The following is a 27,485-nucleotide window of genomic DNA, read 5'->3' as shown; positions in this document are numbered from 1 at the left end:
ATGAAAGGAGCAATTTCCTATGTGAGCATTGCAAGATTCTAATCCACTCACCGTTGTCTGAAGATGATTCAAGCTCTTGGCTGCTTCTGTAGCTACAAACCCTGTGGCTCTTGCAAATGCAAGACTTATAAGCAGACACAGAGAGAGACCGGCTTACATCCAGCCCAGGCACAAGGACCTCCAGAGCTCACCTTTCAAATGTTCCCATCAGCCTTTTAAATGTGAAATCTGAGAACTGGCAAACCCTCTTAAGTGGAACATGGCTTTGCATGCAAAAGGTGCCGAGTTCAATACCTGGCATCGCTAGTTTTGGAAAAACAAGAAATAGGTAGCAGCAGATGGGAAAGAAGATCTCTCGCCTGAAACCCTGGAGAGCGGCTGCCAGCCAGAGCCAACAACAGTGGGTTGGAAGGGCAAACAAGTTCACCTGGGAGGCCGCTTACTGCTTTGGGTGTGCAGGCACAGGAAGGCCTCTAGTTGGGGAAGAGATTAGCTGTGAATGAGGTAGAGAGCAGAAGCAGAGAGCCAGCATGTAAATCTTCCTTCATGTATAACAAAAGGAGGTTCATGAGGTGCAGACAAACCGCTGCACAATCACCCTAATTAAGAACAGTTTGGGAACAAGGTGGGTATCTGCTCTGGTAGCTGCAGAACCTCTGGCCCTCAGGCCAAATGCCCCCCCCCCCCGTTTGGTCCCTGGGGCTCTCTGAGAGCTCATATGCACTGCTGTGCCTGCTTTTGCATCTGCGTCCACCCACACTGGAATGTGGCCCCTGGGAGCTGGCCCAGGAGGGTATGTGGCTCTCCACTCCTGACCTATGAAATGACATATGCAGAAGGGTGTTGCACACCAGACTCAAAACACCTGGGGGTGCTGACCCAGTTTCTCTCTCTCTCTCTCTCTCTCTCTCTCTCTCTCTCTCTCTCTCTCTCTCAGGGCAGATCCACATTGTACATTTGAAGCACATCCTACACACATTTAAAACACATGACTTCCACCAAAGAATCCTGGGAACTGTAGTTTAAGGGTGCTGGGAATTGTAGCTCTGTGAGCAGGCTTTGGGTTACTGGCACCTCCTTCTTCTACAAAAACAAAAAAACAATGCTGAAACGATATACTGCTGCTGTTTGTGAAAGTTCCTTTCAGCCACTATGGCTAACAACTCTCTCTAGACCACTCTTCCTGCAGGGATTTGCCTCCGACCCTTCCCCCCATTTTTCCCTTAAAAAAGAAAGAAAATAAATATGCAGAGTGAGTGAGTCACCCCACTTTGCACAGGACCCCACACATGAACCAGAAGCAACCAAGCCTCCTCCCACAACCAGTGGGGCTAGAAGATCGTGGGTGCTGCTGCTGCTGCTTTTTACCCCACTGAAGCACCACTAGCTTTCAACTCTCCCAGGTACACCAGCTCAACAGGTGAGATTAGCATCTCTGCCTCACAGCCTGTCTTTTCGGATGTTTCCCCACATCAAGGCAATGCTCTCTGCAGAGCAGGTGGGGCAGCTGGGTCAGAAGCTTCCAGCCAGAGGAGGCAACGCGTCCTCTGGGCAATGCATCACCCACACAAGAAACCTTTGTCTGCTTTTCCCAAGATGCCCTGCTTGCTCTTGGGCACCCTCTACTCCTCAGTCGTCAGTGTGCTTTCTGCCACCCTCTGCAGCTTTGAATGCTGCTGATTCAGTCTCAACCAGGCTGACTTCCTGTTGGAAGTGAGTCTGGATGCAAGGACCATGGAACTTGTGGCCCTCGGGATGTTGCTGAACTACAACTCCCATCATCCTGGCACTGATGGGAGGGGGAGTCCAGAAACATTCAGTGTTCTCTGTCTCCGTCTTAATTCTTGCAAATGATGAAGAAACCTGTCGAACTGGGGCTGCATCAATTCACAGCACTGTGGGTATGTTAGGGTTGCCAGGCAAGAGCATTTCAGAAGCTGAGATTTCAAGGGCCTGAACTTGGGCCCTTAGGGCAGCCATTCGGGACAGAGGTTGGCAGGAAAAGGGGAGCAAGTGTGTGTGCCTGCAGGGAGGGGATGAATCCACATGACTGAAAGATGTGTTTAAAGATGTGTTTTCAAAAAATACATCCCCAAAACCAAGCAAAAAGGCGTTTTCAACCCCCTTTCCTTCTGAAAAGCTGGGATATATTTTTCAGGGTAGGGAGCTTCCCCCATTATGTGGCCTTCACTGCTCCCAGCTGCAATCTGAAGTGATGCCATCAAGACAAAGCTCTGCTACCCACCTGCTGCTTGTGAGTTCATTTGTTACAGGAAGAGGAGAGGACTCTGAGCAAATAACCAGACTAAAGCTGCAGCCCGCCATTAATTTTATTGCTGGCAAGTTCAGGTGATTCAGCTGCTGTAAACAGTCTTGAGATGATGGTGGTTTTGCAAGCTTAGCTTTGCAAGCATTATTCATTGTTGATGTGGGTTGTTATTTCACAAGCTTTGATAGCTCCAGGAAAGTTCAGTAGGTGACTAAGACTAGGAGCATTTTTGCACAGCTTTGGGTGGTTATTGAATGATGGCCCTTCCTGGAGAAAGTGGAGCTCTGCCTCCATTGCACATGATTTGAGCCCCTGCAGTAGAGCCTCTTCCTCTCTATAGCTGGAAGCTGCAAATGGTGACGGATGCACCCGCGAGGAAGTTATTGGGCCACACGACTCTGGCGATATGTGAAATCTCTGAAGTCCAGGAATTGAACTCATTCATTCATTCAATATCAGTATGTTTCTTGTGACACTTCAATCACATTCCCCAGGATGGCCTGCAAAATGAATAAAACAATTAAAATACAAATACAAAATAACATATATTAAACTGAAAGCCACATAGCGTTGCACACCACCCTCCGTCTCCAAGGGGTGCGAGATTCCAAGGGTTCCAGGTGCTTACCCAGGGTCAGCTTTCCTTGGAATGAGGCTCAGTGGAGACTGTGGTGTCTTTATGACATATGGCTTATTTGTACATATATGCAACCTGATACTACCATGGAGGGGCTCACAGCATTAACAACCCCAGAAGGTCTTGCTTCTCCCCTGGCCACAGCCCTGGATTCAAGAAGAAATCAGGCATGGCTCTGCCTCCCAGCTGCCCAGGCTGCAGCCTGCTTGCTTCCAGCCTCTCACACACAACTCTCAACTCTGGCTTTTGTCTTTATAACTACCAGCAAGTGGTGCAAGGGTATCCCACCCATTTGCTGTCTGTCATGGAGCCACTTCCTTTGTTACCTTAATGGCCCCTACTCAGAGGGCCATTACCTCATCAGGAAACTAGCCTGGCTTTTCCAGGAATTGAATCCATGCTGGTTCCAGGAATTAGAAGGGGGCTCAAGCATACAGCCTGCCCAACCCCCTTAACGCTAAGAACTGAGATTGTATATTTTGGGGGAAATAGGGAGACACCACTGAGAAGGCCCAGTTCTGGTAACCGCATGCCTCACCTCAGTCAGCAGGTGACACTATTGAAATGTGTGGCTAAGTCAGGCACCCCCTAACCTGCAGCCCTCTAGATGTTTTGGCCTACAACTCCCATGATCCCTAGCTAACAGGACCAGTGGTCAGGGATGATGGGAATTGTAGTCCAAAATATCTGGAGGGCAAAGGTTGGGGATTCCTGGGCTAAGTCCTTCCAATGTAAGGCAGTCCTTCCAATCCCTTGAGAATAAAACTGTGAAGGGCTTTAAAGGTTGAAAGAAACAACATTTTAAAATGGACCCACAAGCTGTCTAGGTGTAGTTGATCCAGGGCAGGTGTATTATGAGCTAAATTTTTATATTTTATAATTTTTTATATTGTCTTATACAAACCACTATAGGGTTTTTGTTTATGATGATTAAGCACCACAGTACATAAAATCTAAATAAATAACACTCCATTCCAGTTTGTAAATCTAGGGCTGTGAACCAACCATATATTGAAAGCACATCCTTTCCCCACTCACCAAAGAATATTGGAAACTGTAGTTCACTCACAGGGCTACAATTCCCAGCACCCTAAACAAACTACAGCTTCAGTTAGGGGAGAGGAGGATGTGCTTTACATGTGTGATCAGAACTCACATTAGTTTCAAACCACCTTCAGAGGCTGCCTCGTAGGTAGCACTGAGGCTCCTCTGATGCCTTAAGCAGCCCCTCATCCCCACCCGACAGTGCTCCACAATCTTGCTACAGGAGCGGAACAATTTATGCAGACAACCCTGCAAAATGTGCTTGGCTTGCCAATCCTCTTTCCCCCAGTTGTTGTGGAAGTTGTTCTTCTGATGCACAGCACCAGCTGCGCATGCCCATAACTGCTCCACAGACTCCGACTCCAGACTGGGCCACAGATAGTCCCTGAACCGAGAGGCACCGCCAGGTCCAAGCACATCCCAACAAAGGCCCAAGTGGCACAGTGTGCTATTGGAAATGAGTGCTTGGCTTCCACAGGGGTTTGGCTCTCTGGCTGTTCTCCCCAGCATCAGGAACACACCAGGACGTCTAGCACATTCTCCGCCACTTGTGGCTCCTACCCAGCCAGCAACACTTGTTGTGTGTGTTGCAGAAAGGCCCACACCAAGCTGCTCTTCTTATTTTTAGAGTTGACCTTACATCGGGGTTAGCCATTCATCTGCCTGTGGCCACAACAAGGTGTGAACCAGTTCCACAAAGCCAGCTGTGCCTGCTTGTCTCCCTGCTGAGAGAAAGAGAGACAGAGAAAGGCAGGTGTAAATTAGTTAAGAGACAAGTGCCTCTTGCAACCACAAAGTGAGGCTTCTCACATTCTTATTCTTGGTTCAGAAATACTGATGAAGTTTTCATTTGTTTCTGAGCATTTGTGCCTGGCTCTTGAGATCGCTTGTGCAAAACTTCAAGAGAGTTATATATATATATTTAAAGAACAACAAAAAATACCAAAGCAGCCTTCACCCAATGGTCCCCAAGCAGTATATCATCATCACCACCATTGTCGTCATAGATGTTGTTATTATTGTTAAAATGTGTATCTTGTCCTTCCTCTCAATGGAGCACAGGGGGCAAACAACAAGCAACGAAGCAATAAAAGCACAATTAAAATATCTTAAAACAATTCCAGTGCCAATGCACTGAGAGAGTTCTCTGCTTAAAGAGCATATTGGAAGGAAGGTTTTTAATGGGGAAGACAACAGGAATGGCAGCTGTCTCATAACTGACAGCAGACGTTCCCCGTGGGTGAATGACGCAGCACTAGTTCCTGCACAGTGTGGAAGGAACCTCCTGATAAGTCACCATAGCAGCTTGTTTGTTTAGATCAGGATAAATGTGTGAAAGCTGCAAGCAGTTATTTCACCAAGGTCTGTTGTATTCACTATTTTCCCCGTTAACATGGCTGGCCCGCCCATGAGGCAAGCTGAGGCAAGCGCCTCCGGTGGCAGCATCTACAGAGACAGCAGATCCAGCCTCCAAAGAATGCACTGCCCACTGCTGCCACCGCTGCCATGGTGTCAGTGCTGGTATGCTCCTTGGAGACTGGCTTTTGAGGGGGCTGAAGACACGCCTATGCCTGCCTGGGGCTGCCCTCTGGGGTCTCCTGGGCTCTGCACCCACACAGCACGATTGAAAGCAGCCCCCTCCCCACCCCCTGTGACAGCCTTTGGTTCCCATTTCAACTGTTAAAGTAAAGGTAAAGGTACCCCTGCCCGTACGGGCCAGTCTTGACAGACTCTGGGGTTGTGCGCCCATCTCACTTAAGAGGCCAGGGGCCAGCGCTGTCCGGAGACACTTCCGGGCACGTGGCCAGCGTGACAAAGCTGCTCTGGCGAGCCAGAGCCGCACACGGAAACGCCGTTTACCTTCCTGCTGGTAAGCGGTCCCTATTTATCTACTTGCACCCAGAGGTGCTTTTGAACTGCTAGGTTGGCAGGCGCTGGGACCGAGCAGCGGGAGCGCACCCCGCCGCAGGGATTCGAACCGCCGACCTTTCGATCGGCAAGTCCTAGGCGCTGAGGCTTTAACCCACAGCGCCACCTGCGTCCCTTATTTCAACTGTTACGTAAGGTTAATTTGATACTCCCTCTCTGGTTGACTCACCCGTTCTTCCCTAGCCAGAGGGGCCACCATTTTGTGGTTCACCTCAGGTGCCAAAATGTCTTAGGCTAGACCTGTCCATTAAGAATGGTGTTTCACTTGCTTCCTTGATAGGCAGAGCTTTAAGGACATAAGGTCATCAGAAGAGCCTGCTGATCAGGCCAAGGGCTCATCGATCCAACATCCTGCTCTCACAGTTGCCAACCAGATGCCCCAATAGGAAACCCACAAGTATGACCCAAGCACAAGAGCAGCCCTTTTCCCCTCCTGTGGCTCCCAGCAACTGGTGTTCAGAAGCATCACTGCCTCTGACCATGGAGACAGAGCATGTCATTGTGGCCAGTGAATCTGTCTAATCCTCTTTCAAAGCCATCCCTGCCTCCTGTGGGAAGGAGTTTCACAGTTTAACTCTGTGCTGCATGAAGAAGTCCTTTCTTTTATCTGCCCCAAATCTTTCTTTCTAGTGGTAAGAGAGAGAATGGAAACCCTTTTCTCTATCCAGCTTTCTGCAGAATTAAGGGGTGCCTTGTTTTCTGTACATGTAGGCAAATGTAGAGGCACTCTAGACAGTTAGGCAAAGTTGTTTAGTGGGTGCTGTGCCCTTGAGTCCTATTAGATAAATTGCAGCACTGCTGCCACACAATTGACATGCATTGTTCTCTTTTGTGGTTGCTAACAATAACTCTCATAAATATTAGATTGATAAATAGAATGTTAGCAGAGAAAATGGGTTTGTTTGGCACATCAACACAGCCAAAGCGTAACCCTTTACCTAGGGTTGTAATTTAAGGAAGCAATTTCCTCTGTTGCAAGCCATTCAAATGAATTTGAATCCATACCTACTAGGCAGATTTCCTACAAAAATCCATTGCTCTGAGCTGGGGCAATGGCATTCAGATCCAGCTTGTTCACCTCCCTGATGTAACTGGAATCCAAAGCCCCTGGAAAAAGTCTTCCTGGGGGTCCATCCTTAGAACAACTACCCCCAACTGCATGCCATCCAGATATTATCCCTGGTCATTGGCTGGCTGGGGCAGATGGGAGCTGGAGTCCAAAGCAGGAGTTGGCAAGGTTTACCTTGTCTGGGCCGGTTCACTCCAGCAGAGATCTCTCTGTGGGCCAGATTGCGCGCACGCAGGCCCATGATTTGCAGTGTCTGCCTCTGTGCAGACATGATTTCCAGCACCTGCACAGATGCAATTTCCAACACCGCGGAAGCGAGTCTCCACGCTGCGCTGGTTTAGCACAGCATGCAGGGACTCACCAATCGGGCAGCTCAGTTTGGGGGCAGCTCGTGGGCCAGTAAAACGGCCCCCGTGGGCCACTTGTGGCCCATGGACCTTAGGTTGCCAACCCCTGATCCAAACCATCTGTATACTGCCAGTTTGGCATAGGCTGCCCTCCAGTAGCTAAGCCTTCTTCTATCGCAAGTATTTTCCTATTCAAACATTAGACATACTAATGCTGATCTGTGGAGGATTTGTTTTTTGTTCTCTGTTTGGGTTTTCCCCAGTGAGAGGCACTTTGGCAAAGAGGGCTCTATTCTCTTGCAACTGAGGCATCCCAAATGTGTAAATAACCAGGCATTCAAAATAAGAATGGTTTACCTGTATTGATCCATCATACATGTTAATGAATTGGGTATGATAGCTGTGGAAGCTGCTCTTCATCAGAACCACCACAGACCTGGCATTTATTGTCATTCTATTGCTGGAACCCAGGGAGGCTGCAGCATTCATGAAGCAATGCAGGGGTGCAAGCAGCTCCTTGGATGGGAACCTTTTCTATGTAGCTCACAGTAAAACTAGACAGTCACCAATTAATATGACTCTAAAAGAGTTAGACATAGGATTTATCCACACCTCTGTTCCCTAGGTAAACCTGCTCTTTAGCACTGAATCAGAATGAAAAGCAAGTGGGTTCTTTGTGAATTGCTGTTTGTTCCAATTTAGCACTAAAGAGGAAACCAATGGGGACCACATGCAAGGGTAAATAAATAAATAAAATTGGTAAACTAAAATCTTATTATTACTGGTGTTCAGAGACATGGGATGGCACACAGAGGCCTCCTCCGTTTGATGTAAATCAAGGCACTGCAAATTTAAATTGCTCTGCTTTATTAAAGAAGTGATTCACTGGAGGCACACTCCATTGTAACTCAGGACAGATGGATGTCAACAACAACAGAGGCATGCGGCCTCTGATCCTGAAGGAAGCATATAGCCATGAGGACTAATAACCTATTTTCCTTTTAAAATCATATGTCCGCAACCATACCATTTCTTGTGGTGGCAGATAGGTCTACTCATAAGGCCAAGGAGTCAGTTCGTGGCTTAAATGAGATTTGCGCTAGGATCCCACTGACTACAACCTTCCCCAAGACCTCCAGATGTTTGCAGAATACAAACCCCATCAATCATCCCTGACCACTGGCCATGCTCGGTGGGGCTGACTGGAGCTCTAGCCCTTGCCATCCAGAGGGGCACCGTATCAACTACAAGTAACTTGTTGTGTGTGCATGTTTGCTTTTTAAAGTGTGCATCAGTGTTAACTTGCAAGTTGCCTTGGGACAATTTATATGCTAAAATGCAAGGCAGAAATAAATGTGTGTTTTTCTTCTGGACACCCACCAGATTTCTCAATATAATCCAGTGGGACTGGATTATTTCCAGACAGAGCTGTTCCTGTGGGCTGAAGCCTCATGCAGCAATGTGGGTCAGTGGTGCCTCTCTAGTGCAAAGTCTGTGCTGCTGTATTTTGCTGTTGTGGTTTGCTGCCAGCCAATATTATAAGTACAATATTGATAAATATAATGGTAGGACAGAGGGGACCTTGAGGAAAAAATATAGGAGTGCATTCATGCAGCTCAGTGAGACAGAATCACAAAAGAAACTGCCGGCGTATTGGAAAGAAAGAAGAGGGGTTACTTCAAGGTGACTGGGTTTTAAAAGGTGGCAAGGGTGTGTTTAAACGTCAAATGAGCAAATGCATTTTCCCATCACGAGTGTCTATTACTGCTCTTCCCTGGGGAGGCCCCTTCTCCCAAGCCCCTCCCCGTGTTCAAAAGGCGGGGAATTAATAAATGCCTCTTTGCTGGGCCAGGACTGGCCGTGCCTCTGCCTTCCTTCTTGACTTGAGCAATGATTTCTCTGAGAACTAATGAAGGGTTTGGATGCTTTAATTTGTTTGCTCAGATTAGATTCTGAAAATAACCTAAATTATTCTAATAGGCAGTTAAGTCCCTGCGGAGCATCTGGATAAAATGAAGCAGAAATAAGGAGCAAAAGTCGTCAGGGGGGAGCTCACAGGACATCCTTCTGGGCCCACTTTCAGTTTCGGGTGGTAAATATTGCATTTTCAGAAATCGGTCTTGTAGGAGGGGCAACATATAAAGTCGCCCACATGGGAGCATGCGCCTGCAATGAAATGGTGCAGTCGCTCAGAGGGAGAGCATCTGCCTTGCATGCAGATGGTCCCAGGTTCAATTCCAAATGGCCTCCCCAGGGAGGCTGGAAGTCATTCCCTGCATGAAACCCTGGAGAGCCACTGCCAGTCAGTGTAGACAGTACTGAGCTAGATGACCAAAGGGTCTGACTTGGTAAGGCAACCTCATTATGGCTGGCAGCACTGGGTTGAACGCTCCTCCTGCAGTGAGTTCCATAGGTTAACTATTGGTTGTGTGCAAATAGGGCTCAATCTTCTGCCAAGTGGTTTCACTGGGTGACCCCCCGAGTTTAGTATTACAGGAGAGGGCAACCCAATATTCCTTCTTCCCCTTTCACTCTGTTGAATAGCCCTTTGAATCTCATGAGATTCAAACATTTAAGTAGGTCTGATGTAGCACCAGTATATGGCATAATTGATTCCTGCCTCTTCTTTGCCTAGCTTTTTATCTCTTTGATCCTGCTTCTCTTTCTACAGATTGTGGGAGTAAACCTTTCTGTCTGTCTGCTTAGAACAATAGATTCATAGAGCTGGAAGGGACCCAAGGGTCATCTAGTCCAGCCCCCTGCAATGCTTGTTTAAAAACAAAGTATGGCATGTTTACAACTCATTTTTTCCTGGTCCTTTTTACTGCAAAATGGCAATCAAACACAAGCATCTGATATGGAGGGAGGTATTTTGTAAACAGCTGTGAGGTTTTATTCCGTTTTGCAAATAAACCACTCTGAGGTTTTTATTTAATCAAGCTGTCTAAAAGTCTTGTGGATATAAATAAATAAAATAAACAAACTTCCCTCCTGAGGAGGAAGCTTTTAATTACACTTGCAGTAGCCTCCATACACTTTGCCTGTTTGCACTGGACAGTTTGGTGATGCAACTGGTGTTTCAGGATGAACAGGGGTGGTTGAGAAATAACTATGAATCAGGTTGGGTGGGGAGGCTGTCAACAGTATCCTCCAGATTGTCCATAAAGAGGGAGTGAGCAAAATATTTATTTTATGACACTTATATTTCACCCTTCCTCGAAGGAACTTGTGGTGGTATACATGCTTTTCTCCTTCCCCACAATTTGCCCTTACCACAAACCATGTAATTTGTTGTTTGCTATTTGTAGGTCAGACTGAGAGATTGCAATCAGCCCAGTGTCACCCAGTGAGCTTCCCTGCTAAGCAAAGATCTGAACTCAGGTCTCTGCAATCCTGGCCCAACTCTGGCTCTCATGCGGACGACTACACGGCTAGTGTGGAATCAGCAGCTGCTAGACATTAAGCCACACCCAAGTGTCCCTGAAAACTAGGTCATTCTGGAGCCTTGCAATAATGACACAGCACAGGTTGAAATGAGTTAAGGGACTGTTATCCCAGGATAGCAGAAGGTGCCAAGAAGAAACACAACAGCTCTCTCTGTGTGTCTCTCCCCCCGCCCCTTAAGGTTTTCCTCCTTCACTGGAACTACGTCAAACTGTTGGTGCTCACCACAGGCACCTGTGCAAACATGCCGTGTTTGTTTCTGGTCTTAATTTTGCTGATTACACCTCAGCAGGGCCTTGCAACATGGCTGGTGCTCCCAGGTGGATCTCCCCTGAGGAAGCGGAACTCTTGTAATTATATGCAATGGTCTTCTTATTCGCAGTTAAACAAAATGCCCACACGGGACCTTGATGTCATGAAGGATCGTGCACGGTGCAGCCAGGAGGAACAACGGCATTCCCTCCTTCTCCATGGTTGTTCCTCCTTTATTGTGGCATTTCTGCCCCACCTTTCTTCCAAGGAGTTCAAGGGGGCCCATGTGGCTGAGTGGGGATTTGAACTCTGGTCTCCCAGGTCCTAGCCTGACACTCTAACCACTAGGCCCCCACTGGGTCTCTAGCATGTCACAGGGCAGGGCCAGATTGGATAACTTCCCTTTCACCGTTGAAGTTAATTTTAAATAAGTATAAGCCATCTTTCTGGACCCAAAGTCACTCCATTTATTTATTTATATTTTATGCAGTTTCTTCAAAACAGGCAAACAGCTATTATTTTGCCATAAAAATAAATTCTTCACAACAATTGAAATGTTGAAGAAAAATACCTCCGCCCCCAAAATAAAAAGTAGACCAGCACCACCTAAAAATGTTTACACCCCGTTTTTCTTTCATAACAGAGCTCAAGGTGGCTTAAAGTGGGGCAGGGGATCCCCGCGTGGTCCCCCATCAAGGCACTGACCAGACCCAAATCTGTTTAGCTTTAAGCAAGTGGGTTGCAAGAAATGCCCTCAAACTACAGATGGACTTTTGACAGGCACAGCCTGTCATCAGCACCTAACTCCTGCGCTCAAAAGCTTCCACTAGCTTTCCAGGCCAACATAAAAGTCCGGGTGGCGTTGTGGGTTAAACCACAGAGCCTAGGACTTGCTGATCAGAAGGTGAGCTTCGAACCTCCAGAACGGGGTGAGCTCCCGCTGCTCAGTCCCTGCTCCTGCCAACCTAGCAGTTCAAAAGCACGTCAAAGTGCAAGTAGATAAATAGGTACCGCTCCGGCGGGAAGGTAAATGGAGTTTCCGTGCGCTGCTCTGGTTCACCAGAAGCAGCTTAGTCTTGCTGGCCACATGACCCGGAAGCTGTACGCCGGCTCCCTCGGCCAATAAAGCGAGATGAGCGCCGCAACCCCAGAGTCGGCCACGACTGGACCTAATGGCCAGGGGTCCCTTTACCTTCATTAGTTTACAAGGCCCTGAACAACCTGAGTCCAGGATACCTCAAGGACTGCCTGATCCCCTATAACCCTGCCCAATTGCTGAGGGCTTTGGGGGAGCTGTTGTTCGTGGTCCCCGTGGCTTGGAGGCATGACTCATGAGAGCCCACGAGGAGACTGCTGAATCTGCCCAAAGGCCGCAGCATCCTGGTGGCCCCAATGAAAAGCCCACAAGCAGGACCTGACAAGAGCACCTTCCCCTCCTTCCCCCCCCCCAAGACTGGCATTCAGAAGCATTACCGCCTGCAAAATGCCTACCGTACCCACCAGGGGCCCTGCATTCAATATTAGGGGCCCAATTTTGTGGGATTCCCTTCCACTTGAGGCCCCTCCCTCCTTGTTTAATTTCTAGCACCTACTAAATATTTTTGCATTCCTGAAGACCTTTCAACTGAAGTCTTTTATCATTCTGACTGATATTTCTCTTTTCTGTATTGTATTTCTCGTATATTGCTCAGAAACTATTGTAGCTAAGCAGTATATACACTGTATGAGTAAAATTGATCTGGGACACCTTTCCACTTATTATTTATATCGTGCCTAAAATATTTTATTATTATTTAAAGTATTCCTTAGCTCCCTTGACCAGAAAGGTCTTTAAGCAGAGGCTTGACAACCATATGTCAGGAGTGCTCTGATGGTGTTTCCTGCTTGGCAGGGGGTTGGACTCGATGGCCCTTGTGGTCTCTTCCAACTCTATGATTCTATGAAAGGACTCCAGAGCAGTGTTCAGTATTGAGATTAAGTGAATGCTGCATACTTAATTCATCTCAAATAACCACCATCCCATGGACCTATATGCACAGTCACATAGTCACTTGCAGAGATGGGGAGCTTGAAAGAGTATGGGAAACCCACCTTCTGCTCTGATTTAGGCGCTGGTTTACACCCTGCACTTGCCTTGCTACTGTTTTGAGCTTCTGCAGATTCATTTCTGGATCTCCAAAGTTCTTGCCAAAAGATTACAATTCCTACTTTTCCAGACCATTGACTTTGCTGGCTGGACTGTTGATGGAAGTTGCGAGTCCAGACCTGGGATAGTTGGTAAAGCATGAGACTCTTCATCTCCGGGTCGTGGGGTTGGAGAAAAGATTCCTGCACTGGTGTAGGTGACCCTCAGGGTGCCTTCCAACTCTATGATTCTGTGTTTCTAACCCCTGGAGGGCAGCTGGTTGGGTACGCTTGGCTGCAATCCTGTCCAGGACAATTTAGAAGATCGTTAAAAGAACTGCCTGTATTTCTGAAAGGATCCAGCTCCAAGCATGGCAGACTTCGGGCAGGCCCCTGCAGCCCACCAACCCCAAGCCTGTGCTTTCAGTCTTTATTTCAAGCCCCTCTTTACAGCATTTCATCAAACCAATTGCAAACTCCGTAACCGTGCTTAGACTATTGCTCCCTATTTTGCAGCCAGAGCCCACTTAATCAGCCCAAAATGGTGTGCCCTTTTGTGCATAGCTGGAACTCTGGAAACAAAGTTGCAGGTACACACCCACCCACCCTGTGCTCCACATGGCAGATCTAACCGAACCATTACAGCATTATTTATTGGAAGAAACAAACCAAACATTTTGCCTAGAAGCAGCAAAAAGCTATAAAGCGGGCAGCTAGGAATCCGTTAATTTGCCCAGCGTGTGAAGAGGGAACAGCTGTCCCTGGAACTGACTGTCCCTGCATGACCTCTGCCTACGCAGGACAGGAATTCCAAACAGTGACTGAATTCTATGCAGTTTGCTACACACACCAAGGAGTAATCTCATTATGTCTGATGTCCGCAGAGTCTCTTGGTGTGTGTGGTTTCCTTCTTTCTTTCTTTCTTTCTTTCTTTCTTTCTTTTCTTTTCTTTTCTTTTCTTTTCTTTTCTTTTCTTTTCTTTTCTTTTCTTTCCTTCCTTCCAGCATTCCATTTTGCTGCATGTCATCTGGTATTAGAAATTTGGTGTACCTGGTGTATTTCAAGCCTAGACCCACTCCATTCAATACTAGCTTTTGAATCAGCTTTCAGGCCCTCAGGATTTTGACTGCCTTGACCCAGGTACCCATAATTTGGGGAGGTACATTCCCACTCAGAAAACACTTAGTGTGGTCCACCTGAATGAATGCTGCACTTGCTGGCATTGAAATAGGCAGAAACGGTCATTTTCCTAGAGAGTGCTCAGAATGTTTCTAAAGCAGGGTTCAGCAAACTTATTCAGCCGTGAGCCGGTCCACCATCCCTCAGACCTTGTGGGGGGCCGGACTATATTTTGGGGGAGGGAAAATGAATGAATTCCTATGCCCCACAAATAACCCAGAGATGCATTTTCAATAAATGCACACATTCTACTCATGTAAAAACACACTGATTCCCGGACCATCCGCGGGCTGGATGGAGAAGGCGATGCGGCCCACAGGCCTTAGGTTGTCTACCCCTGTTCTAAAGCCTTGAAACCCTTTCGCTTAAGAGCACCTGAAAACACCTGGCTTTAGTTCTAAATCTGGGCACAACTTCCAGAGTAAAACTGCTTAAAATAAAATTTAGCCGAGACTGGTTACACTACCGTCAGATAAATGAGATGTTTAAGCAGGACAGGAAACTTGGTTTTCAGAAGGAGAGGTCAAAGTTAGAAACAGAATTGTTAGAATCCAATACTAAAAACTTATCTAAAATGTATAATTTGCTGCTGAAATGGAATACACAGGATGAAACAGTGAAATCAGCTATGATTAAATGGGCACAGGATATTGGTCATGACATTATGTTTGACGACTGGGAACAGTTATGGACCACCGGTGTTAAATTTACGGCATGTAATGCCCTGAAAGAGAATATAATGAAAATGATCTATAGGTGGTACATGACCCCAGTCAAACTTGCAAAGATCTACCATCTGCCCAATAACAAATGTTGGAAATGCAATGAGGCTGAAGGTACCTTTTACCATCTTTGGTGGACCTGCCCAAAGATTAAGGCCTACTGGGAAATGATCTATAATGAAATTAAGAAAGTCCTTAAGTGGACATTTGTAAAGAAACCGGAGGCTTTTCTCTTGGGCATGGTCAGCCAATTGGTATCAAAGAAGGATAAGACACTCTTTATGTATGCAACCACAGCAGCAAGAATCCTGTTGGCAAAGTATTGGAAGATGCAAGAATTACCTACTCTGGAAGAATGGCAATCGAAGGTGATGGAATATATGGGACTGGCAGAGATGACCGGCAGAATCCGTGACCAGAGGAAAGAGACAGTGGAAGAGGACTGGGGGAAATTTAAAACATATCTAAAAAATTACTGTAAAATTGTGGACTGATAAGATGTTAAGGGGTAGGAAACAAAGAATTACAGCTGTAAATCTTAAACTTTAAGGAAATTCAAAAGGGACTTAACTAAAGACTGATTGATGAGTTGCTCGAAAAAATGGTAAAACAAGGATGTGGCGAAGGGAAGGCATGGGGAAGTCAATTTTTGTTGTCTGTTTTTGATGTTTGTGTTTGTCTTGTATTGTCATTAACATGTGTAAAAACTAATAAAAATATTTTAAAAAAAAATTTAGCAGCAAATTTGGTTCTGTAGAATTTGGACTCAATCAAGACTGGGTGGGCATTGTTCACCTGAAAGAAAGTAACTGCCTTTGCCCCTCTTTAGGTATTAAATCAGCACTGCAAGACTGTATTCTCACTATTCTCATCCTTTTGGGGTGAGCTTTTCTTATCTTGGCGGGACGCAGGTGGCGCTGTGGGTTAAAGCCTCAGCGCCTAGGACTTGCCGATCGAAAGGTCGGCGGTTCGAATCCCTGCGGCGGGGTGCGCTCCCGCTGCTCGGTCCCAGCGCCTGCCAACCTAGCAGTTCAAAAGCACCTCCGGGTGCAAGTAGATAAATAGGGACCGCTTACCAGCGGGAAGGTAAACGGCGTTTCCGTGTGCAGCTCTGGCTCGCCAGAGCAGCGATGTCACGCTGGCCACGTGACCCGGAAGTGTCTCCGGACAGCGCTGGCCCCTGGCCTCTTAAGTGAGATGGGCGCACAACCCCAGAGTCTGTCAAGACTGGCCCATACGGGCAGGGGTACCTTTACCTTTATCTTTCTTATCTTGTGCACATTTCCTTAACATAGGAATGGGTGACTTCTGCTACTACTCTTGTGCATTTTATTGCTTTCAGTCTTCACAATTTGCAAACTTTGGGGTTTAAAATGTACATATATGTCTTGTGGACCCTTTGTGTGTCAGATGAAGTGGGCCTTTCTCCATGAAAGTCAGTGCCACCCAAAATATGAAAATGGTTTCCAAGGTGCCACAGGATTCATTTTGTTTAAAATGTAATAAGAACCTATGAAGAGACAGGCTGCTGGATCAGGCCCATGGGAGCACGCTGCTCTCCGAGTGGCCAGCTAGATGCCCCAAGGGGAAGACCACAAGCAGGACCTAAGGCCAACAGCACCTCTTCCCAACTGTGATTCCCAGCCATTGATATTGAGGGGAATATAGTGGGTCTACTGGCCGGCTAAACCAGGTGAGGGCACCTGATGGGTCTCAAACCCTGGGTGAGTTAGGGACTCGGGCAGATGGAATGGATGAGACCAAGAGTGGGTCCCACGGTCAAGAAGGCAACGTGCATGTGCTGTAGAGGGAAGTGAGGGGCAGATGGGGCTCATCCACCTGGGAAGTATCCCATCTAGGAGAAGGAAAACTCTGATTCTAAACCTTTATTGCCCTGCAGGATATCTTCAGGAGAATAAATAGCTAAGACCTGAACCCTACACAAACCCAGAGTGGAGTCCCTAAGAGGGTTGGAGGGCGCCTTGCACACCTCCTTCCAGCAACTCCTGCAGCCAAGCTGGTGCCAAACGTATTGCTCTGCTTCCCTTTGGACCATATCAGTGAGGCTGAGAGGGAGGGGTCTTGTCGTTTGGGCAGCCCAGGACCTCCAGACACCTTGCACCCTGGGGGTGTCACTTTGGTGCTGATAAGGCAGAGGTCTGACTTCAGCCGCCAGAGTACACTCCATTGTCTCTCGAGACAGATAGATGCGAACAATACTGGCTCCAACACTGGAGACAGAATGATAGGCAGAATACACATCGCTGAACTAAATGGGCCAATTTAAGGCAGTTTCATGCGCACCAGCTGCCTGCTCTTGGTCCCAGATATATGGGCCAAACTGCCCATGAATATGTCTTATCTAGTAACCCTTGATAGCCTCATCTTCCATGAATTTATCTAATCCTCTTTTAAAGCCAGTCAAGTTGGGGGCCATCACTACATCCCCTGGGGGCAAAGCTGACTGCGCTGTGAGAAGGAGGACTTTCCTCTGCCTGTCCTGAATCTTCCAACATCCAGCTTCATTCTGAGCACCTGTGAGGAATCTAGGCAAGGTTGATGCATTTCATTTTCTTTCAACATTTGAAATGAGAGTTTTGTGCAAAAAGCTTGAGAATCTAAAAAACAAACACTAATGGTACCACAACTCAGGACCACCTACATGGGACCTGAAATTATTCTCTCTCTCTTTCTGCCCCTTTCCACAGACACTACCTGTTGATACTGCATTCCAGCAGAGTATCCTTTGGGGCAAACATGTGGGAATTCCTGGGCAGCTGAGCATATCTCGCATATCTCATGCAACCCAGGCCTTTAGGGACATCTCAAGACCATGACACATGTCTTTCTCTCTTTGTCATCTGGCTGTAAGGAATCCATTGTCTTTTTAAGAGTGGGGGCACACTTTCCAGTGTGGATTAGCAGCAGCCCATGAACTTGAGAGAGAAATAGGAACAGGCACAATAAACAACAACAACAACAATAATAATTGGCTGGCTGGGGAGGTCTTTTTGAGCAGCCCCCAAATCCAGCTACCCGGTCCCTTTGTTGTGTGTGTTTTATGCTCGTATATTCACGGAGGGAGGAGAGGGCTATGGATGGCTACTTGCCGGGATGCCACTGCTCTGCCCCCATAGTCAGAGGCAGCGATGCCAATACGAGTTGCTGGATGGCCCTCGTACATGGCTCCTGCTTTTGGCATCTGGGTGGCCAATATGGGAACAAGGATGCAGGACCAGATGGGCCATTGGCCTGATCCAACGAGCTTGTCTGCGCACAAGGCGTGCGTTTTTGCTGTGGAGATGAGGCCGAGGTGATGCCCCCACCCCGCCAGTTTCCCACACCTTCTCCTTTTGCATGCAGACGGTGCTTGGTGGTGCATCGTTGCAGACTCACCTGAGGGATATGGCTAGTTCCATCCCGGAGCTTGAGCTGCGTTGCTATGGCACCTGGCCGGCTGCCTCACGCCCTGCTTCCCCGCCCGGCCAGCTGAACTCCCTCCGGCAGGCGAGGAGGCGTTTTCCAGGCGGATCGTACCATCTCCAGCCAGGCCGAGGGAGGAGCGCGCCGGCCACAGAGCGAGCCGCCGGCTTTGCAATCCGGATCCCCGCTGCTGCAGCGCCAGGAAGAGGCCGGCGCGCTGGCCTCGCCTCGCCCTCCCTCCCGCCTTGACATCTCATCCCCGAGAGCCGCTACTGCCGCTGCCCCGCCCGGCCGTGCAGGGCTCCTCCTGTTCGCGGGGCGGGCTTTGATTTGCTGCTAGATCTCATGATTTTTCCAGGCGCCTGGCGCTTCTTTTTTCCTGCCTGCCTGCTTCCCCCTTTCCTCCCTCCCTCTCTCCCTCCTTTTTTAAAATGGCGGTATGCATGAGACACCCATGCTAGGCGACAGCCCGAAGCCAAGGAAGCCGCCCCAAACTTCTCGCCGCCGCCGCCACCGCGCGCCGCGTATTTTGCGCTCCGGCCCGCCGCCGATGCCTCTATGGGCCGCTGCCGCGGAGAGCTGACCCCCTTCCTCGCAGCAGCAGCAGCGGAGGAGAAGCAGCAGCAGCGTAAGGTAAGCGGCGAAGCAAAAACCTCTCCCCGCCCCCGGTCTTCTTGCGCCTCCTGGAATGTGCGAAGCAACGCTGGCCGCGAGAGTGGCTCGCCTCTTTATTTTCGAAACATTGTTTTCTCCCCCGAAATGTCCGTTGCGAAGGAGCCCCTGGGGCTTGCCCTTTCGCTCGGCTTCCAGACGGTCATTTGATCTCGTCCTCTCTGAATCGAATCCAGAGCCTTCCACGTCGCCCTGAGGTTCTCTGGAGTCCACAGAATCTCAGCAGGCAAGGCGATATATATGTTGAACATAATAATAACCTCTCCAAACTGTGCGCGTCTCCTTTAACTAAAGTAGCAGTTGTTAAGAGCTGGAAATTTTATTTCTGCTTGTTTGTTTTTTTTGTGTGTCTGAGGGGTTTTGTTTTTAAGCATCAGAACAAGAAAGTTTTACAAATAACATTTCTGAAAAAATACTTACTGTTATTATTTATTTCGTTTGGAATTTGCTCACCACTGTAAAGTTCCACGTTTGGTAGGTTGCGAAAGGGCATTTGCAAACTAGCATTAATAGTTATATTATGTATCTTTTTTATAACAAACAAACGGTTGGTTGGATTGACGTTCACATTGTTCTGAACTCTTTACAAGACTAAATTGCGGGTAGCTGTGGTTTTTGAAAAACAATTGGCAACGTTCTTGATGGGGGGTAATAACTGCAGTTTGTAATTGTCAATGTTTGGGGCGTAAGTGAAACTCACAAGGCGCTTTCCACGATTTCCTCACTGGTAAAAAGGAAAAAAAGTTCCGCTCCCCCTCCCCCAACAGAGTACCAGCCTGCCCCAAACTCCTTTGCTGCATAGATTAGCAACCTTAAACCCTCCTTTTTGGACGAAGAACTTTTTGGCACAGTAAGATGCAGAAAGAAACAAACAACCTCCATACGTTGTAAATGCTCTTTTTATTCTCTGTGTTTTATCGGGTCTGCGGCCGTATTAAAAAGGACTAGGTGACTGATCGAAAAGAATCCCCAGATGCATATCTTTACTTTGATTTTCTCGGAAGTTATCGTGGCGCAGCAAACAAAACAAGAGCCTAAATATATGGAGGCCCGGGACCGATGATGAAGTCGAACCAGCATCTTTTTCTGGGGAGGGTGATATATCGATAAATAAGCTGGAGCGCGTTGCGCGATTTTTGGTAGCGTCGTCCCCTAACCCTCAACCTCTCGAGTGGTGGATATTTTTTTTTCTTTTTTAAGCACCTTTAGCGGACTAAGGAAGAAGGGGGGGCGGGTAAGCAGGCGAAAGCAGCAGTCAGCCACCAACCAACATCCCAAACACATGCGCAATTGCCGGCTCTTGCCACCGCCGCACTGTAGTCTGCCTGGAAACAAAGGGGCTGGAGCGCGCTGGAAGTTGGCGTTGTGGCTCCTTCGCCTCTCTCCCCGCCCTCCGCGTTCCCACGTGCGAGGAGTTCACGGGATCGGCCAGGCGGCCGCTTCGCAGCGCTGCCCCCCACCCCGCACCCCGTGGCAAGAGAAGAGGCGGCGCGCCGTGGTGGGATTGTGCGTGCGTGCGCCCTGCGCCGCAGTCCTCGGAGGGACCTGTCGCCTCCTTCCCTCCCTCGCTCCTTCCTACGATGACAGCTCCCGCCAGGCCGTCGGGGTGGGGGGGGGGGGAGAGCTTGGGCACCTACTCCTGGCTGCTGACTCACGACTGGAAGGGAGGAGGTGGGGCGGCGCGGCGCCTGTCACTGGCACCAGAGCGGGGTGGGAGGAAGAAGCAAAGGGACGGATCTGGCCTGGGGGAGGGCCAAAGGAGCAGTCTCACTCCCCCACCTTCATGAAGCATAATTCCCAGGTTCATGGTCGTGGGACATAATAAAGAGATTGATTTCCTCGGTTCCTCACTTTCTCATATATATTTCATAGTATTTGTAGATCCTTAGATATAGGAGGCTGAAATATACAGGCAACATTCCTCTGATTTTGTTAAATGAGGAACTAGTTTGTTCTCCTTTCAGGGTTTCAGTTTCAGGAGGGCTGCCCCCCTCCCTTCTGTTTGACTTCATTTTAGGTCATAATCTCTTGCAAGCCAGCTGGGTTTGGATCACAGACAGAACTGTCCTGAGGGTTAAAACAGTCAGTAAACCCTGCTTAATTTCTATAAAGAAATAAGAGAGTTAGTCTGCCTGGGAAGGGTGCCTTTGGTGCTGGGGTTCCATCCGTTGATTGACAGATTGAAAGTCCTGAGTGGTGACAGAAATGCTCTCTGCACTTGCTCAGAGGCATTCTGGTATAGGGCAATGCCTTCTGTTACAGGGCTGAGCCCTTGAATTGAAAGCAGCCTGTTTGTTTGTTTGTTTGTTTGTTTGTTTGTTTGTTTGATTCATTCATTCATTCATTCATTCATTCGTGTGCCTCACCCAACAGAACTCTGGATTTCAAAGGCAGCATCATTAAATTGTGCCCTCAAGCTGCATGAAGTCCCTACCTTTCTAAAGCTAAGCAGGTCTGGGTCTTGATGGATGACCGTAGGGAACCACACACAAGCATCCTTGGGTTCCGTGATAGACAAAAGGTGGGATATTAACGTAAAGGGGGGGTGGATTAAAATAAATACAGCCTACTTGGTAATTAGGATATCCACACACCTATAGGAGCAGATATTTGGGGACGAGGGAAGATCAGTAAGCAGTGGGATCAGAAGGCAAGTGAAGTGGAAAAGGTAGCAGCTACTCGTATCCCACAGCTGGGAACAGCCCTGCAGCTGTCCCAGAGGAAAAGGGAGTGTTTTACTTCCAAGTAGTGGTCACCAATAGAGAATTAGCAGAATGAATTCTGCACAGTTTGAAGCTGAACTCCCTTTCAGGATTTTGGGAGTGAGAGTTCAACGTAGTTTTAGGAGTTGAGAACATAAAATGTGCCTTTGTAAAAGAGACTCCCCACTTTATTCCATCTCTTAATTTGTTTTATGCAGTTAGAGCTGTGTAGTCTGAAATCTCTGTATGAGCTTTTCTAAACCGTTCCTAACAGAGCAAGCAGACTGTCCTTAGGTAAGAAGTATGGGCAAGACTGCGCTGCCCAACAATTCCTAGCACATGGAAGGAACAGAACGTAAATGCTAGGATAAGACTAAAAAGCATAACAATAGCACTAAACCCAAGCGAAGAAGAAAACAGAAATAGATGAGCCTTCTTATGTTTTGGCTCATTCCCCCCCCCTTTTTTTCCTCTTTCTTTTTTTCTTTCCCCCTTTTTTCATTCTTCTTTCTCCTTCTTTCCTTTTTTTCTTTTTCTTTCCCATAATGGCTTATGTTCTATGCCAAGTACTTCAATTTTATTGTAGTTTTTTTTAGCTTTGTCTATTATTTTTATTATTATTAAGGATTATTTTTTTGTAATTTTTGTTGTTTATATTTATCTGTATTTGTTTAAAGTAAAATAAAAAATTTAAAAAATATCAACAGAGATAACTGAAAGCAGACAATGGCAGACCACTAATACCCAGAGCAATTAGTCAGAAGACAATTAAGAAAGACACAGCAATGGGAAGGATGGGATGGGATGGTCAGAAGAGCCAAAGGATCTCTGGGTGCTTTAAGAACAGCGAGGGGAATGATTGCTGTAATTGCTGAAACTGATGGAGGTATTTTGTACTCATGTGTATGAGAGGTGATGTTGAGAGCAGTGCTAAGATTGCAGTCTGCCTCTGGTTTTTCAGAAGACTGGCTCCCATGTACGTCTGTAGAGGCCTAACCATTTTTATTCTACTTAAAGCCTGTGCCCATTTGGTATTCCTTTGGGGAACCCCAACTACGATGAACCCTAGATAAATTTCTCCAGCACCTGCTGGATCAGGCCCACCCAGTCCAGCATCCTGTTCTCACAGAAGCCAACAAGATCCCCATTGTGGGAAATCAGTAAGCAGGATTTAAGCAGAAAAGAGCAAAAGAGCTCTTCCCCATGGTTTCCTGCAACGGGTGTTCAGAAGCATGGCTGCCTCCAGTTGAGGAGACAGAGCTTAACCATCCTGGCTGGTGGCCATAGATGGTCCTCTCCTTGGCATGTCTGGTCCATCTAGGTTGGCTCCTGTAGGAGTGAGTTTAGTAATCTTTGCTACAGTCGGAATGCCTTCTTCCTTCCTTGCAGAATGATGAAATATTTTGAAATAATGGGCAGAATGTGTGGTGCGTGTCTGTTCTTTGCTAAGGGCAGCGGGAAAGCATTTTTGCGTTCTACTCTGTTTTGGGATGCAGTATTCCCCTCTCCCAACATCTCTGAATTTCATATATATAAGGTTTTTTAACATATCATTTTCAACAGTAGTTAAACATACTTTTACATCTTATTCAAATTTTTGACTTCCATCAATCCTGTCTGAAAATATAAGCTAAGAAATTCAGACAGGATTAAACATCTCTGAACTTCTTAGCTTATATTTTCCCACTGATCTGAGTCACAAGGCCACTTTAGATATCAGCATAGTAAATCTCAAACACACACGCACACACTTTAAACATCTAAAAATAATAAGACACATGTTCAACTGAAACAAAAGAGCCATAACGGCAGGAAGGAAGATGTGCAGGACAGCTCCACTAAAATCATCTGCAATGCCAAAGTAACAGTGAAAACCTGTTTAAAAAGAAAAACCTCCCCCCCCCCACCAAAAAAAATTGCCTTGAGCTAGCCAGGCTCTCCTTGGAAGTCCCCCTTCCCCAGTGTTTATTAACTATTATTTGTTAAATATATTTAAAATATATTTAAATTTATTAAATTTAGTACATGGACACCAGGCAAAGCAGAGTCAAGCACAAGCCTCCTGGCCAGTTATCTTCACCAGGGTATGTTTATTCTAGTTTGTTTGTATAGCTACAAATCTAGCAGAAAAACAATCTTATGTCCCTTTGGGGAATGCATAAGTAGCTACCGGTACTTTGTGTTTTGTTCCTGAATCACCTTCCCTTATCAAGAGGACTTTCTTGCCTCTGGGTTTAGGGAAGCCTATTATTTCTGTATCTGGCTCAAGGGGGAATATTAACCACCATGGATCATGTTCACATGACCAGCTGGAGGAGTGTCCGACTCCCTCCTTCCCATCACCCCTGCTCTTTCTTGGTGAATCAGTTGTGCTGATGAATCAGGGGCTTCCCACCAGATGGCAAAAATCACCAGTGGGGAGGCATATTATCCAAAAGTTTAAAAGCTAACAAGAGGCAGGTGATCTGTGGCTCACCAGGTGTTGCTGGCATCCAGCTCTCCTCATCTCTGACCCTTGGCCCTCTTGGTTAGAGCTGACGGGATTTGTGGGTTAAACCACAGAGCCTAGGACTTGTCGATCGGAAGGTCAGCAGTTCGAATCCCCTCGACGGGGTGAGCTCCCGTTGCTTGGTCCCTGCTCCTGCCAACCTAGCAGTTTGAAAGCACGTCAAAGTGCAAGTAGATAAATAGGTCCCGCTCCGGCGGGAAGGTAAACGGCATTTCCATGCGCTGCTCTGGTTCGCCAGAAGCGGCTTAGTCATGCTGGCCACATGACCTGGAAGCTGTATGCCGGCTCCCTTGGCTAGTAAAGGGAGATGAGCGCTGCATCCCCAGAGTTGGCCAGGACTGGACCTAATTGTCAGGGGTTCCTTTACCTTTAGCGCCCAGAGCTCCACAGATTCCTCATCCTCATCTCAAGGGAAACACTGGTAATGGGACAGTGTCAGCTGCTGTGGAATAGAGAGCAACATACAACGTCCTGAAAGAGGCAACAGTGAGAGTATTGTATGTCTTTGAATATCAACCTAATGAAGACAATTAGGGGGATGTAAGCCACAGCTTTCTTCTCCAGACAGGAGCAGGGCGTGGAGGTGCTGTTGGAGGGAAGCTACAGTACTTTGGCATCCTGTGAAATGCATGCAGGCCTCCCTGAGTTTGACCTCACTGGTCAAACTGGTTAGTTTGCATGGCATTGTGGGGTGGGGGGTTGTTTGAAAATAGACTAAGCAGAAGATGGGTAGCCACCACATGAACTTAACCACCTGAGCATTATATGGAAGTTGTGGGAAGTTTCTGTTCTGATAAATACAGTATTATTATTATTATTATTATTATTATTATTATTACCATTATTTTATTTTATTTTCTGTACTGCCCTCCATTTGGGGCAGTTTGCAATATGAAAACACAAAAATACTTAACCATAATAACAAATAGAAACTCCTCCACTGTATTATTATTTACAATACTATACCATAGTTACCACTCAGATGGCTCTCAAAATTGCACCGGTTTTTGTTTTCTGCTGACCAGCACCGCTGAGATCAGTAGCTGAGTGGCTTCTTCCTGAGGGCAGAATTTGTCTGGTGAAGTTGCTGGTTTGGGTTGAGGCATTCAAAGCTCAGCTTCTCTTCTCCTTCAGCTGCCCTTACTCTGCAGTTTCAGAACTCCGGCTGCCTGTGGGTGCCTTACATCCAGGCAGGCAGGGTGTGCATCAGGGTCAGTATTTGGAGCAGCATCTAAGTGTGTCTCAGGGTAGTCATTGCAGCTAAGTCTTCCTGGCCAAAAGCCAAAGCAGAAAGATGCTGTATCCGTCATTTGTGTACAGTCTTGCCCTATCCACATTCTCTTGCTCATGAGGAGGGCTCTGCTGGGCTGGGCCAAGGATCTGTCTTTCCCAAAAGCATTCTGACCCTGGCCGCTGACCATCCTGATTCTCCTGAGATGTTCACAAGCTGAAGGTGAAGATTATTTTACAAGGCTGAAGCCTGATTTTTTTTTTTTTAGAAGATCCATTTAATACATTAATTAAAGTGTAAAATCTGTGTGGGAAATATATATGGCATTAGAAGGAGCATGCTTGCTTTATTTCTAGATAATAAACATTCTCCTCATAGTCGCCATTGTCTTCGAAGAAGCATTCACTTCAAAAACAAATCTTTGAATGTAGAAAGGTAGCATATCAGGTGAAAGGATTTGCACAGGATCCTTCTCCTTGCTCTCTGGTTTTCTATGAGTGGGGACTTCGTTTTTTATATTTGCTCCTCACATTGAAAGCAGTCTTCTAGAAATGTGTATTAAACCATCAGTCTTCAACTGGTGGATCAGGACTCACTGCCGGGTTGCATCCTGATTCATAGAATCATAGAGTTGGAAGAGACCACAAGGGCCATCGAGTCCAACCCCCTGCCAAGCAGGAAACACCATCAGAGCACTCCTGACATATGGTTGTCAAGCCTCTGCTTAAAGACCTCCAAAGAAGGAGACTCCACCACTCCATTCAAGTTGGGCCACAACAGTAGGAATCTTTGGTTTTAAAAAATTGGGTCAAAGGTGGGTCCTGAAGAATGAGGAATACAGTGGTACCTCGGGTTAAGTACTTAATTCGTTCTGGAGGTCCGTTCTTAACCTGAGGCTGTTCTTAACCTGAAGCACCATTTTAGCTAATGGGGCCTCCTGCTGCCGCCGGAGCACAATTTCTGTTCTCATCCTGAAGCAAAGTTCTTAAACCGAGGTAATATTTCTGGGTAAGCGGAGTCTGTAACCAGAAGTATTTGTAACCCAAGGTGTTTCTAACCTGAGGTACCACTGTACTGGGTAAAACCATGTGCAGTTCCTTGTATCACTTATGGGTGAACATTGAGTTCATGTTTCTCAGCTGGTTGTCTTTTGGAACTCCGGGTCCTTTAACAATGTCAGCCCAGCTTGCCTTCCTAAGAGAAGTGGGATCTGGCACTCAGTGTTATGCCTCCTGTCAGGCAGCATCCCCACAAAACTCCCGATTTGGTTGATCTTCAAGAAACTTAAATGGGGAGGGGCCATAGCTCAGCCACAGAGCACCTGCTTGGCATGCAGAAGGTCCCAGGTTCATTCCTCTGCAGCATCTCCTGGGACATATACCTGCCTGAAACTCTGGGCAGTTGTCAGTGTGGACAGTGCTGAGCTACATGGACCAAAGGTCTGACTTGGTAGAGGTCATCTCACTAAGTCCCACGCCATGAAGGTGTTGTCTTCAGTGGCACAGCCGTCAGCACACAGGAAAGCTCTCCTCTTTCATTTTTATTTTTTGCCGTTTAGTTCCGACTCCTGGTTGCGTTAAATGTCCTTTTGCCACCAGGCAAAGACTTGTTTTATTCTGCCAGGCCTTTTCACGTCATTGCAACACATTTTAGAAACCATTAAGATGATTGGCATTATTTTTAATATACTTGTTAGTCTCTGCTTTTATAATAGATGCCTGCTCTTAAGCCCCAGTAGGTTTGTTTCTGCTCTTCCTACATTTAACTGGGGCTGGTGTTAGATTTTACGCACCATTTTACGGTGTATGGAGGTCAGTGCTGGATTTGATTGTATTACCAGTATTTTGTTTTTTAATCTTTGTTTGGCTTACATTGCCCAGATAAGGCAAGTTATGTGGTAACTTGAGATATCTAAGTAATCCTCTGTTTTTG

General features: G+C 47.1%; 2 protein-coding genes across 8 annotated transcripts in view; one reads left to right on the top strand and one right to left on the bottom strand.

The window, feature by feature from the left end:
• The window catches only part of IL13RA1 (interleukin 13 receptor subunit alpha 1), a 439,968-nt gene that overhangs the window by 114,280 nt on the left and 298,203 nt on the right, over positions 1–27,485 (bottom strand). The gene's annotated exons all lie outside the window — the stretch shown is intronic.
• MBNL3 (muscleblind like splicing regulator 3) overlaps positions 18,416–27,485 on the top strand; it is a 123,090-nt gene continuing 114,020 nt past the window's right edge. For all 7 annotated transcript variants that reach the window (XR_014164633.1, XR_014164634.1, XM_081897000.1 and 4 more), the window contains exon 1: positions 18,416–19,072. Coding sequence is in view for 1 of the 7 variants with exons in the window: in XM_081897000.1 (XP_081753126.1) it covers positions 18,998–19,072 (75 nt within the window). In the remaining 6 variants the exon portion in view is untranslated. The remainder of the gene's footprint in view (positions 19,073–27,485) is intronic.

This window comes from Podarcis melisellensis, assembly GCF_964234715.1.
Source record: "Podarcis melisellensis genome assembly, chromosome: Z".
Classification (NCBI taxonomy): domain Eukaryota; kingdom Metazoa; phylum Chordata; class Lepidosauria; order Squamata; family Lacertidae; genus Podarcis; species Podarcis melisellensis.
This window is presented reverse-complemented; position numbering and strand designations above follow the sequence as displayed.